The 14670-nt window shown below is 36.7% G+C and overlaps 2 protein-coding genes across 5 annotated transcripts; one reads left to right on the top strand and one right to left on the bottom strand.

Annotated features, from left to right (window-relative positions):
* Window positions 1–68: 68 nt before the first annotated feature.
* Window positions 69–5381, bottom strand: LOC143375141 (glutathione S-transferase theta-1). 4 transcript variants are annotated; one of them, XM_076823963.1, is made up of 5 exons: window positions 5245–5381; window positions 3993–4290; window positions 3692–3842; window positions 827–1007; window positions 69–709 (listed from the first exon to the last, which is right to left on the bottom strand). In XM_076823963.1, the coding sequence occupies exons 2-5, from the start codon at window positions 4190–4192 to the stop codon at window positions 552–554; spliced, it is 690 nt and encodes a 229-aa protein (XP_076680078.1). In that variant the 5' UTR covers window positions 4193–4290; window positions 5245–5381; the 3' UTR covers window positions 69–551. The 4 variants fall into 4 exon arrangements, with proteins under 4 accessions (XP_076680078.1, XP_076680069.1, XP_076680059.1 ...); XM_076823954.1 differs by lacking the exon at window positions 5245–5381 and adding an exon at window positions 4414–5032; XM_076823944.1 differs by lacking the exon at window positions 5245–5381 and having other exon boundaries at window positions 3993–5032.
* Window positions 5382–5490: 109 nt separating this feature from the next.
* Window positions 5491–12615, top strand: Rogdi (rogdi atypical leucine zipper). Its single transcript, XM_076823983.1, has 6 exons — window positions 5491–5632; window positions 6890–6961; window positions 7040–7174; window positions 7238–7516; window positions 9765–9974; window positions 10032–12615. The coding sequence occupies exons 1-6, from the start codon at window positions 5597–5599 to the stop codon at window positions 10098–10100; spliced, it is 801 nt and encodes a 266-aa protein (XP_076680098.1). The 5' UTR covers window positions 5491–5596; the 3' UTR covers window positions 10101–12615.
* The last annotated feature ends 2055 nt before the right edge of the window (window positions 12616–14670 follow it).

Genomic DNA, 14670 nt, shown 5'->3' with positions numbered 1-14670 from the left:
TTTATGCTGTGAAAGTAAGAGTTGTGCCTGTCGATTTTATGGCATTTACGTCAGTATAGTTAATCATATTTTTATAAAATTTTTACTTATAGATCTTTTTATTTAAAGAGCATCTTTTAAAAAGATACATTTTTATAAAATATATAACCATATTTCCTGTAAACAATTACAAAAGTAATATAACAGGATTTATATAATAATAATAAAAAATGTGCATTTATATATCACAAAATCTGGTAATGCAACGTCCTCTGATAACATGGTGAAAGGTATGCATACCAACAGGTGCACCAAAACCGTGCTATACATTCATATCGTAAGATTATATACTACACCTAAACACTGCTTTAAATGTATAAAATTACAAAAAAAAAGATTTAACAAAACATTGTATGAATGTCTGAAATTCAGTAAATACATAATAAGGAATTTCTTTTAATCAATTGAATTCCTGTGACGAATTTCTTTTAATCAGTCGAGTTTCTATAGACTGTAGTTGCCGATCAGTCGAATATAAAAGCAATTTCTCCGTAATAAGAAATATAAGATTATCAAACCTTGCTTTTTAATGCACGTACTTTTGCTTTGTTTATGACCTTGTTTAAAGGGACATGTGCCTCTTCGTAATAAGGGCTTGTTTTCTCTGCAACGCTTTTCATCCACGCAGCTATACGAGGCCTGCCTTCGTGTGGATCATAGCCAGCTATTCCTGTTATCAGAAACCGAATTCTTTCTTTTATAATTTATAATTATTAAAACTACGAATTGGCAAAGACTACGCTCGTCAGTACACCCACATTCGTGTAGTAGTTATGCGATTACTTACGGACTTGTTCCACCTCACATGCGCCGAGAATGTCAGCAATGCTGATTTCAGAACCAGTTAAAAACGGTTTGTCTTTCAACCAAACATTTTCTAAAAGATCAAGATTTTCTTCCATGCGCGTCTCGTACCGCTTTATTTTAGCAGGCTCCGCCGGTTGACCAGTTATGATTGGTGCCAAATACTAAGATAATAGTACAGTGTCTAATTGCAGATTTAAAAAGAAAGAAGTCTGTGTAGAATCGTTATGTTTCAACTATCGCGTACAGCATTGCAATCATTAGGCTATTAAGGGGTCATTCTGGTAATCACGCCGCAAAATTCGGCAACATTCAGGCTTTTTTTCTCAGCGAATACAATGAATAACAGTGTCAAACTTTTTTTTCATTTATTAAGCTACTTGTAATGTATACGGAATAATTTTTAAATACGCCTTTAATTTTGTTTTTTCAATGTTACCTGGAGTTCAAAATCGCGCCTTTGAAAAGAAACACCTCCCTGGCGGGAGTGATTTAAGCTCACACACTCATCTGAAATAAAAAAAAAACCAAGCTGATTCTTAATCATTATGAGTACCGCTATCGTGGGAGCCAGAATTAGCCACATAAGTCAACATTTAACAAAATTGCGCGCATTCAAACTTCAAGTTTCAAAAAATTCCATTTTTAAATGAGGTTTGAATGCGCGCAATTTTGTTAAATTCCCGCTGTCTTCTCAAAATTTTTAACTCCAGATAACATTGAAAAAAACACAATTAAACGTGTATTTAAAAAATTGTTCCGTATACATTACACGCAGCTTAACCCGGCGGGAAGCGCACTCCATATTGTAACACAGGTTGTCGCTACCGGATCAAAAAACGCAAAAAAAACACGGTTTCAGAATATTTTTTTTAACTCTGTAATTTTTATGTTAAAGTACAGTGTTTTAAGAATCAAACAAAATTTATGAAATATCTTAAAATCTTTATTAAAGTTCTTTAAAAACTTGTAAAAAAAAAACTTAAACAGTCTTCATATTTTCGCAACTAGCACCTCTGTGGTAAATTTTACCCAGTAGCGCTTTCCGCCGAGTTAATAATTGACAAAAAAAGTTTGCCATTGTTATTCATTGTATTTACTGAGAAAAAAGAACCTGAATGTTGCCGAATTTTGCGGCGTGATTACCAGAATGACCCCTTAACCCTCTAGTGCATACGCCTGCCTTAAGGCGGGCATCTGCTTAATCCAGAAGTTGGGCGCCTATAATTTTTTTCAGAATTCTAAGTTGCCAGCCTCAAAAGTATTGCCACACCGCACATATTAGTCTAAGAAACATGTCAATCTGACGTTTCGATTTGATAGAAATCTAGTTTGAAGTGCATTTTTGAGCTAAGCATGCTGCAAAAATTATTTATGAAAGTAAAAAAAATCAAATAAAATACTTCCCGACACCGTACAGCTAAAAAAAAATTATTGGTAAGTAGTTTGTGTAGTGATCTATCGAATGGAATAAAGATTTGAAAGCAAAAAATAATTTACACCTGTGAAGCGAGGCTTGGCCGGTAGGCGCCTTAAGGCGGTATCATGTTAGTGGATCATCCTAAGTTATAGTTAGGGTGTTAGTTTATCACCCTAATAATTGATGCATGAAAATTTGACTTGTGCACCTTTTAGCTCTTTGTTCATGAAATTTGGTATCTATATACATACATATATCATATCAGACTATTATAATAAAACCACAGCATTTGTTTGTATGCTCACAAAAATCTCAAAAAGTACTGAACAAATTATTACGAAATTTTAACTACAGTATCCTTGAACAACAAGAAGGGATATAGACTATGTTTTATGATGTAAAATATAATTAATCTGTATAAAAAATGGTATATACATTAAGAAGTCATGACTAAGGTCGGCATCAGATATATTGGCCGGTGCGTTTCGTGAGGGGTATTCTCCCACCATACCGCTTACCTGCCTCGGTGCTCCTTTTCTCAACGTTTTCTGACTCGCTCTCGTCTTCACAGAACAAGAGTGAGTCAGAAGTGGTTGGGGATAGCACCAAGCTCCTGACGTGTAGGACACACCGAGTTCTTAGCGTAGAAATACATACATCAGAATAGGTGTGCGTAAGCTCACCGAAATTCAGGAGTTTTATCGGTCAGCAGATTGATTCTTTCTCGATATTTTCATCTCGTATTGGTTTACGCATACCTTCGTAAGGCACACAATTATTATGCTGAGAATAAATAACAACCATACGGCTACGTTAAGGCGGAGCCGAACAGCGTTCCCGTTACTTCATCATACTCTTCAGGTACCACGCAACTCCAATTAACAAATCCACGATCGTCAGATGGTAGTGGTGGCTGATTTCTCCTCGATCGCTCCTCGCGAAAATGAACTCACCGGCCAATATATCTGACACCGACCTTAGGCCGGCTCGCGATGGCTTCTCGCGCTTCTTCTGTGCTTTGTTAAATTTCACAATGCACAATAAAATAATTCTCTATTATATCATAAATTTATATTTTTTTAAACATTTTTTCATTAAAAATAAAGTATTTATTTTATAAAAAAAAACACTAAATTTTTTGTACTTGCTACATGATCCCACCTTAAGGCGGTGACCCAGGAGGCTGCCCTGGGGTGCCCAGACGTCCTCCAAATTGAAAACAGACATCGGATTCGGCCTTTTCATCCCCGAATTAGACTAGTCTAATTTTTCCAACTGAATTAAAAATCTATGCACTAGAGGGTTAAATACAGTGTTTCTCCTTGAAAATAGACTTTCGTGTCGTGTTGCAAGTAATTTATACAGAGAATTTCTTTGGTGGGAGAAGTACTTTTATATGTACCGAACGTAGGCAATGCGTTTTCCCACCTTTAGCTGAAAATACATGGCACAATGAACCCTGGTATTAAGATGTTGCCATTCAAGGTATTCGTCCACTTTCACCTGAGCTTTTGAATCCTTCGGATACCAGTGATCAGCCACTTCAAATTCTCTACAGACATATCTCAATATTGCAACACTAAAATTTGTTCTCGATTATTACAGTGTTCACAAAAGAGCTTCGTACTTCCAATTTTAATTACTAGTTTTCAGGTATGGGCTATCCCCTCTATTTATAGATATAGGGTTCGTTACTTCATGCGAGTTGTAAAATAACGATCGTACATACCTTTCGATCACTTTAAAACCGTTATGTTCTATAGCAGGAACTTTCTGAAATGGATTAATCAATTGGTACTCTGGAGTGTGGTGTTGCATTTTCCCCAAATTTACTAGCTTGTTTTCAAACGGTAGGCCGCATACTTTGAAGAATATATACAGAGCTCTAGATGGCTGTGATAATAAATCATAGTACAGCTTCAAGCTCATTTCGTCTAGGAATGCGTTTAATGTTGGAAAGCCAAAGTAACTCGACGAATGTCGCAAAATCAATGAAAAAATGTGTTTAGTGGTAAATAAATAAAACTCTGAAAATAAAGTACAATTTAAGACATAATTCATTAGAGACCTTTATTAATTAAGATACATACTGTGCCAAGCACATGGAACAAAGTCTGCTTTTAATGTACAAAGTGAATATTTTAATATACCTTACTTGACCTTAACAAAATGAGGTAATTATTTAGAAGTTTTCCATTCTCCCCGATTTCAATGATTTTTGGATATGTTGTCGGGGACACGATTCTGGACAACTTTTTCCTATACATATTACCGCCGCTCGACCTTCGTTTCCTAGATATTTGCGAAAAACTGCTGCTATTACACAATGTATTCTGCCGTGTACCTACCTATAGTACGCGTCCGTGGCAGCGTATGCGCCAGTATGGGACAAAACAAATGACGAAGCTGACCTTTGCTTCCGAGATATTTGCGAAAAACTTCTTTTGACTTATTGCGACGCATCGCATTCCACTTTCCAACTTGTCCCGGGTATTAGCGCGGCGGGCGCATAATGCACGATGGCGAACCGATATGAGTCGGGGTGTTGACGGGCATCAGCAAGTTTCTGGTTCAAATCTCTAAACTCACATCAGTTCGCTATCATGCTTTACGCGCCCCTGCACAAATCTAGCCTCAACGAATACTAATACCTAGGACAAGTTGGAATGTGGAATGCGTTGCGTCGGAATAAATCAACAGAACTTTTTCGCAAATATCTCGAAAACGAAGGTCGTACGGCGGTAACATGTATAGGAAAAAGTTGTTCAGAATCTTGATCTTGATAACATATCCAAAAATCATTCAAATCGGTGAGGATGGAAAACTTCTAAATAATTACCCAAAATGATGCTCGTCTCCTGAACTGGTCAACACTAATTATATAGTTCTAAATGAAGCAACTTTATATATACATATATATATATGTCGTTACTACGACTTATAGATACTCGAGAAATAATAATACTACTGCGTGTTCTCACCTCGACTGTTACGCGTTCAGCGGCGTCCAGCGACGTCTGATCACTCTGAAGTCTGAATTCCAGTTGATTCCACTGAATTCCAACTGTCCGCACTGTTCCCAGGTTGAAATTACAATAGGTATCTCGCTATGATAACGATTTATCTACTCAGGATCGAAGAAAATCCGGTCGGTAAAAGATGACGGGATTTATCTTTGGCGTGCAATCGGCGGCAACGTTTGTACGTGGATCGAAGTGACAAATGAGGCGTGCCGGGGAAAAGGCGAAATTGCTGAAAGAAGTCGTCAGAGACCAAACGTGTGGAGCCGTGTAACTGGAAGAAGCAGACGAAGACAGCACCCGGGACGGAAAAATGGCCGACTGCGAGAAGGAGGAGGCTCACAATCTTGTAAGTTATTTGTTTTTGCTTAATATTTATCTAATCGCTTACACGACCTCGTCGTTTCGCGGTGCCGTAATGATAGTGTACCTTATCTATCATTCAACTAATCAACTTACCCTCACTATACCAAGTGCTTTACAGTTACGATCGCCTTGGATCAGTATTTTATTTGTTGTCGTGGTCCAGCTTTTATTTACAAGCACGAAGCTTAGGGCTCTGTTGTCTCTGCTTCCGGAATCTCTAAATCATTTTAATGCGTGTTCCATGAAGATGAGAATAACTTGATCATTGTTTTGGGAATGTACAGTCAAGGCAGAGCCTACTAATCATTTGGTTGCATCATATAGGGTACCGAAACAGAAAGGACTTGACTACCTGCAGGGAATGAGTATCGTACGTTAGAGCCACTAGTATTACGGAACACTGGTGTTCATGGGATAGGATATTTATTAATTTGGATATATGATATCTAAGCGTTTGTATGTGCCCCTTGATATTGAGGTTATATGTACTTGAAATTTATGTATAGTAATACTCACAAGAGAACACCGCGAGCCCAGACTCACCGATTGGAACGCAACTTTGTGGGTTTTTAGAGTGACTCAAAACAAAAACAACGGTGTTTCATTTGGGCCCTATCGCCCTTTAAGGGGGTGAAAACTAACCTCAAAGTCAAATTGGCACTTCCACTTTTTCGCGTATAACTCTCAAAGTACAAGAGACAGGAAAATATGTTTCAAACAAAAGTTTAATGGTGCAATAAGCGCTACAAACTTGCGTTAACAAAATTTTGAAAAAAGCTTTTTTCGTCAATTATATATATTTTTTTTAACTCTTTTCAATAATTTGTTAACGCAAATTTGTAGCGCCTATTGCACTATTAAACTTTTGTTTGAAACATATTTTTCTGTCTGTTGTACTTTGAAAGTTATACGCGAAAAAGTGGAAGTGCCAATTTGACTTTGAGGTTAGTTTTCACGCCCTTAAAGGGCGATAGGGCTCAAATGAAACACGCCGTCGTTTTTGTTTCGAGTCACTCCAAAAACCCACAAAGTTGCGATCCAATTAGTGAGACCAGGTTCGCAGTGTTCCCTTGTCAGTCACAAAGACTATATAGTAGCATAATTATTACCGTTTGGAATTCTACCGATTGAAAATAATATGGGAAGATATATAAAATAGCGATGTGGTTGGAAATATTTTCTGACGTCGGATCTGAAGATTATTTTAAATCCTTGATACCATGCTTGTTCCAATTTTCAGCAAATGGAATTTGAGTGGGTGCTTCACGAAGAAGTTCATTCTTCGTTATCCCAGTTGAGGAATATTTTAATGGTATGTTAGAAATACATATATTCCTTGATTTAGTAATAAAAAACAAAAGATACTATTGCTTTCAACATTATGCTATAGGAGTGTGCACAAAGATTTCCATTGGCGCTATTTGGCAATGATCAGCACAATAAGACGGACAGATTTGTATTTGCTGCTCCGCATGACCAAGTGAAATGTGTCGCCGTTTTAACGGGCAATAGTATTACAAGTGCTGTAAGTATTATCTGCTTCTTTAATATGAAACCGCATAATTAACTAACCAGTAAACTTTTGTAGGAAGTAAAGTTTAAAGTTCAACGTCAGCAAAATATTAACATGAAAACAAGCATACAGAATGAACACCCTTGGAAGTTACAGCAAATACAAGATGCTGCCAATCACTTACAGCAAGCTATCGCTCATATAGACAATGTCGATCGTCATTATCCGTTTAAAACATCTGACGAAGTGATGCACGTATTAGGAAACATACTGGGTTGCCTTCAGCGCAGTCGAACGAGTCTAATTGTCCCTAGAAAGAAAACCATTGACGATCTTATTAAGAGCCGTAATATGGTATGCATACATGTTTTACGCATCGATATTAAATTTCCGCAAGGGTGAAAAAAGCAAATGTGGCAGTACAGCAAGTATGGGGCGTAGGGGAAAGAATTTTTAAAGATAATTTCAGGAGAAGAATGCTCATGTTCGATTACCTGATAAAAGGAATTCTGTTGTATGAAGTGGAACTGTTCGGATGGAAAGAAAGAATGGAAATAGAGGCAATACAAATAAAGTATATTAAATGGTGCTTAGGGGATCATCCTTAAATTACGTAAGGCTTTTTGGGGGGGAGGGGGTTGCGAATTTCTTATGGGGACATTCCATGCGAACTCGGACAGATTTCGGAGTGAGTTTTCGTAAATTGCTGAAATTTGAATATGTTGCAGTCTTTAGTGATATTTAAACGTACCTCAAAGGATTTTTCGAAATTTTGAAAAATGTTAATTTTACAGCTGTTTGAAGTTAAGTGCTAACTTTTTTTCAATACATTATAGTTATGGAAGTAGTAAACGGATGGAGATGAGCTTCACGGTGCTTATAGAGAAGACATTGAAGTTTTAAGAAAAAATTATTTCAGTTTAAACAAAAAAATTGAACCTTTTTTGTGCAATTATTTTAAACAAATGCAGGTTTTTAACATCGGGCGCGATTTTAAAAATCTGAAAAAAAGGAGAATATACTTCTATCCTTCCCCTTGATGGACAAATTTTCGAAAATATGGACATTTTAAAATTGGCCCTGTAAAAATAACTTATTAAAAGAATGCCTCAAAGAGAAAAATGCAAGAATAAATGAAACGTGGTGGGAGCAGAAAAGGATAGAATATATGAGAAGAAATAGATGGAGTCAGAGCGGAGTAGAACAGTTGAGAGTGGGAAGGAAAGATATAGAGAAAATTCTGTCGGATAGGGATAAAGAAATACAAGGGCACGATCTAATAAATAGAATAAAGGAAGTGAAATATAATAGAATATATAAACACATCATTAGGGCTGTTCGAGTGCTCGAATATTCGGGGGCTTGAAATTCGGACCGAACCGAGACTCGGTTTTCGAGCCGAGCCGGGTACCCGTAACATCCGGGCGGCCCGAAAAATCCTGGGTAGTCCGAATCGTATCTGGCCACCCGGAAGAACCGGATAGCCCGAATTGTTCCGGGCCAAACTCCCGTTTGCAAGTGGGTATTGATTAATTTATAATCTTGAAGTTTATTTATTAAAAGAATTTCTAACTACTTTCAAACCCCTCAGGCTTGTGCGAACTTGGCACTACTCGTGTTTTCCTCGTATCTAGTGTGCGTATATAAATTTTTGGATGGTGTATTTTCGTGCAGTATATAGTGCTTATGTATCTGATTCTTCCGGGCGGCCCGAAACGATTCAGATTATCGAAATTTTTCAAGCCGCCCGAAAAAATTCGAGCTACCCGAATTTTACGGGTACCCGACTGGGAGCGGTCGGTCGAGCCGAGCCTGGATCAGCTCGCTTTATTCGAGTGCCCGAACAGCTCCACACATCATGTGTTTTAGAATACCAGAGTACCTGATGAGAGAGGTCAAGGGCAAGGGCCAAAAATTGATACCAAGTGTGTGATGTGGAAATATGGAACCATATAATAGGTATTGGGAGGACAGTGAAAAGAGAAATTGGGTGGTATGTGAAAGAGGGCTAGGAACATTGAAGCACTGGGTGGAAGAGTGTAAGGCAGGCCTGTCCTTTCCGGTGCAGATACCTCCTGAAGTTCTGGGACCCGGGCAACAGCCGTGCGCGGAACTGTTCCAATGTTAACCGTTGCGAGAGCCTACATGGACACACTCATGCAGTTCTCCCGCAGCCCATGCTGTGGTTAGCAACGTAACAGTCCCGCGCTCGGCTGTTGCCCGGGTCCCAGAACTTCAGGAGGTATTTGCACCGTAAAGGGCAGGCCTGGTGTAAGGAAATGGAGAAAGGGGGATGTTCGTTAGTGGAAATGTTAGCAGGTAGAGTAAATGAAAGTGCAATAAAATGGCTGAGAATACTAGAAAAGAAACTAAAAGACAAAAAGAGTGAGAAATAATATACTAATAATAGAAAAGTGAATGAACAAGTATGGATGGATGAGTGATTAAGTAAAGGTTGTAAACCAAGTCCTATTCTATGGCCGATGATGCTAGAATTATAATATATATATATATATATATATATATATATATATATATATATATATTATAATTAAATTTCCACAAATGTACTTGAATAAAAGAGTGTATATTTTTATTGCAGAAATCTTTAAACCCAAATCTTCCGGAAAATCTGGCTATTAGCTTCTACATTCAGAGTTATAAACTGGTTCTGGCTGTGTACCAATTAGAGAATGCACACGGTAGCGTAAAGTATGAAACGCAACAAGCAGAGTGCAGTGTGCCCTGGTTAAACGATGCTCTAGTATTGCTCACCATAGCGTTACAACTCTGCCAGCGGCTAAAGGACAAGGTTAGTTGAATCACGTATCATTCAGAATTTCCTTGTCTTACTTCAAATACTTTTCAGATCTGCGTGTTTTCTCAGTATAAAGATTTTACAGTGGGTTCTTGCGTTCCTTCTACGGTGGGTTGGTAATTGATGCACGTGTAAATAATTGGTTAAATAATTCTCAATTGAAAAAGGGCACTGCATAAATGCAACGCCAGTATATGCCACACGTAGTATGGTTAATGCTCTGGAAGCATTTTGTATGGTGGCTTTCATTTTCCAAAATGAAACCTGATCCCAATATTTTAAGATATTTATAGAGTTTTTAAAAACAATTCTTTAAATAGTGTACATATGTTTTGTTATATATCAAATTTAGCGTGTCCCGTTTGACAGAACACGTTGAATATTCAGCTAAATTTTTGCGTGACACAAGGAGTTCTTGTATATCGGTACAATAGCCAAGCTTTTGTTAGCGCATTAAGGGTAGGATGATCCCAGAAGTATTTTGTCAATAGTTGTGTCTACTACTGCGTTATACTTCGTTTAATACTAATTTGTAGTAGTTCCATTCGAAGATCTTCAATCTAGCAATTAAGAATAGTCATATATCGTTACCCAAACGAACTAATGGAATAGATAAGTAGTATATTTAAACCGTACTTCCTGTGATCATTCGGAACATTACAGCAATTCTTTCCTTATTGGAATTTAACATCCTATTTCTAAAATAGTCTATGCGAGTTAAAGTTTTTACTTTTAATTATTTACGTAATCGATTATTATTTTAATCGTCTTAATCAATTATTTATTTTAGTCACCAAAGAAAAGAACATTTACGTAAATGTTGACATCTATTGTTGTGGTATGACGTTCCTTTCATCGTATGGTATCTACATTTTTAAACACAGGTGTCTCAGTTATGTTACTATCAAACGTATTGTGTCAGTCGCAGACTAGACATTAGTGTATGTAATTGTTATCGATGTTGATGGATATGCTGTGTGTAGATAGCAATTGGTAGTAATTTAACTACAATTGTGTTGGATACTTAGAGTTGTCTTGAAATAACAATGCTAGGAACATGCAGTTTTTAACATTGATAGTAGTCAATTTCTTGCATCGAGTTGGATGGAAGGTACTTGTGTTCTTGCAAGGGAAATAGAATTGAATTTATAGAATTTCTAAGTCATCGATTAAAGAGCAATAGTAGTATATACTGTTTAACAACTATTTAGGTAGATTTGGAATTTGCACCATTCAGCTCTTGTAATGAAATTTTGTAAAAAAAAATGTATTCGAACTTTCAATCAGCTTTGGAACTTGTTAATTGTACATCGGCAAATGTGTCGAAAGGCTAGCTTAATTTTTATGAGAAAAGAAACGTAATAACTTTCCATGCAGTTCAGCAGCAAATAGTAGGTACTTCCAAAGTTTTTATTCTTGAAATGTAACGTTTTTAATTGGCCTCTCTTTCAGTTTAGTAATTGAAACTTAACACACGTTTGGAGAAGTGTTATATACCTGAAAAAAAAGAAGACCTGAGTATATCCATTTGTTTGTTTTTAATTACTTATGTGTTTTGGAATGTTATGATTTACAAGTGCTGTGGTTTAGGGTATTAAATGTGTACGATTCCATTTTATGCACTGTATCTCTGTTGCACTTTTATTATTGTACCATGTACTTATGCATTACCTTTTATCGATACCCTTTTACAAATTACGTTTTATTTATAGTTACTTGTTATTTAAAATACCTTCCCCGAAATACGATGCGGTACTTAAATGGTTATCGTTAAAACGATTTAATGAAATGTACTATTTATCTTGTTCAGTTTTCGTTCTTTTAAACGTGAAATTAATTCTAAACGTAAAGTTCATATCGAGAATCATTTGCATCCTAATTAATCAAATTTATAACTTTTAAATATACAGGTAAACGGCACGTTTAATCATTTGCTTATGAACGTGTTGTATTTAAAATTTAAAAGAGAAAATAATGATATGCTTTATAACTGATTTCAAGCATGTTGTATTTAGAAATAATGAAAATTACGATATTAAACGTTTTACTATACATAATTCTTGTCGCGAATTATTACCTATGCATTTATATAATCAGCAATATCTATACATTTTCAAACGTTTACGAGGATTTTTGAACAGCAAAAGTGAATAATCGACGAAATATTAGGATAGATTAAATGTAGAAAAATCTCTTTAAGGCGATAATAAAAATGTTTGTACAGCTTTATATTACAGTTGGTGCTTCTCTTAAAATAAGTACTAGTACCTTTTTCTTGTGTATATAACGATTGTGAACGTATAAATATTATTAAAAGAAAATAGATATTGAAATACAAATACCATTTAGATAATAGATAATATTTTATAATGGCACACGTTAAGTGATTACGCTATAATGAAATAAAAAAGTGAAGTTGAAATATCTCTCTATTTGTGACACTTTACTTAAGACAAAGAGCACTAATTTATATTAGTAACAGGGAACATTTCTTAGGTTCAAATAAATTTCATGAGTCGTGCTAGAAAATAAAATTATTAAATGACAATAAAATGTAAATGTGTTTCTCTACATCGTCGTTATATGTATCACATTAATATGTACAAAAATAAATGCTTTGTAATGCTTAGAAAAATTCTCAATTCATTATTATTCACTTTCTTCTTTATGCATACATATGTGTGTGTGTATAAGTAAATTCAGGATTAAAATAGCTTACTCCCTTCTTTTTGTACAAATTCTAATAATCTTGAAAAGTGATTACTTCTTCATCGTTTAGATTTCAGGTATTACCACCCCGCAACCCACGTTTTTCCTGTTTTACATACCAATACAATATACATATTACAGCGATCTTTAGATTAACGGAAAGACTGGCCCCGGAATTATCGGCACCACGCCCGGCGCCCAGAATCGCAAAGAGGTTCGAGCGGCTCTTTGTGCACCTCTGGCCCAAAGCAATGAAACCTGCGCGGCGGGCCAGATAAGATATCCAGTACTGAAAACTAAAATGTTCATGTTTTTGATAAATGTTGGTGAAAGTATTACCAAAGGATTGTTGGGGTTTTCCTGATGAAAATGAGTCCAAACACGAGGCAATTCGGTCAATTTTTAATGAACGTAATTACTCTGTGTATTAGGCCAGTCACAAAAAGCGTGCTTTCCGCTTAATCGGGAGAAAACTGTAAAATTCTAATTGTGCATTCATAATAAAAAATAGACCGAATTACGGCGTATTTGGATTCATTTTCACCGGTAACACTCCCACAAGATATAAAATATGAAAATTTTAATATTCAATGGGTGATTCAAAAAGCACACAGGGCTTAAGGTGAAATCCCACGGCGCGGGGCTCAATTGATCAGCTCGGGCTCGCGTGACTCAGCTTAACCTTCCCTGTCCTTCCCATTCATTGTCGATTCGCCGACTCGGGCTCACCGAGCTCTGTGATGCCAGATCGGGGACGGGTTCCCTCGAGAATTTCCCCCACCTCGCGCACACTACGCCGGAACTGCGTATCCGTGAGTTGGACTCCGAAGCGCCGAGCTCACGGACACGCTGCTCCGGCGTAGTATTCGCGAGGTGGGGGAAATTCTCGAGGGAACCCGTCCCCGATCTGGCATCACAGACCGAGCTAGCACGCCGTGGGATTTCACCTTAAAGGTCTAAACACACATATCAGTTCCGTGTTAGTACCGTTCCGGCGTGCCAGTGGTAAGAAGAAGAGGGGCGTAGAGGGTTCGACTGTAGATCTGATAAGGACGAATTTATTAGTAGGCGATGACTATTTCCCCTACCTCGGCGTATGAGCAGGGCCGTGTTAGCATCGTCGTAGGCCCTAGGCGCTTTTGCACAAAAACTGTATTTGTAAGCCCTTTCAATTTATTGTTCACGTCATTCAATTGTTAATATATTTACATTATTTTTTAAGCGACTTCAAAAAGGAGGAGGTTATAGATTCGACCCGTATGTATTTTTTTATTTTCTTTTTTTTTGTGTTTGTCCCCGCGTAACTCCTCAGCATATGGACCGATTTTAATGATCTCTTTTAATTCGAGAGAGAATCTATTAATTATTATTTTATGTACGCTCTACGTATACATAAGTTACTCCTGGATTGTATAAAACCTATTCGACACAATAAATTACGTTACATACTTGGAAAACACGTGTGTTTGTTTTACACGTAACAACGTCTTTAGGACTTTACTAAATGACTTTAAGCGTCTTCAGAGTTTGTAATGAACGACTTTAAAACGTCTGTATACCGGTTTCGTTACTCAGGGTTTAGGTTAAGTTGAAAAACAGTCTCTGACTGAACTTCGCCTTTGCTTATGTCTTTGTTTACTTTCTTTTCGTTGTTTTCTGCTTGTGTTGTGCAATAAAGACGTTTAATAATAATAATAAAGCAGAATAATATTTTCAATAAAACATTTCTTTACTTACGAAAGCTTTGTTTGTTTTGAAATCATAACACGCGCCTTTTTAAGCGGCAGTGTAAATAGGTAGGTACCTATATATATTGCAAGGTTTTATCGAATCAACGTTGGATGATTCATCTAACATAGTACCGTTCATAATTATTATTAGACCACCGGTTCTGTGTGGAAAAATTGTGAAAATGAAAAACCTTGCAAATTTACTGAAGGGCTCTGACAAATTGTATTTTGTATTTGGTATTTTCGATTAA

The sequence above is a fragment of the Andrena cerasifolii genome, chromosome 1 (assembly GCF_050908995.1).
Source record: "Andrena cerasifolii isolate SP2316 chromosome 1, iyAndCera1_principal, whole genome shotgun sequence".
NCBI classification, from domain to species: Eukaryota; Metazoa; Arthropoda; class Insecta; order Hymenoptera; family Andrenidae; genus Andrena; species Andrena cerasifolii.
Note: the sequence above shows the minus strand (reverse complement) of the source record. Positions and strands in the feature narration are given on the sequence as shown.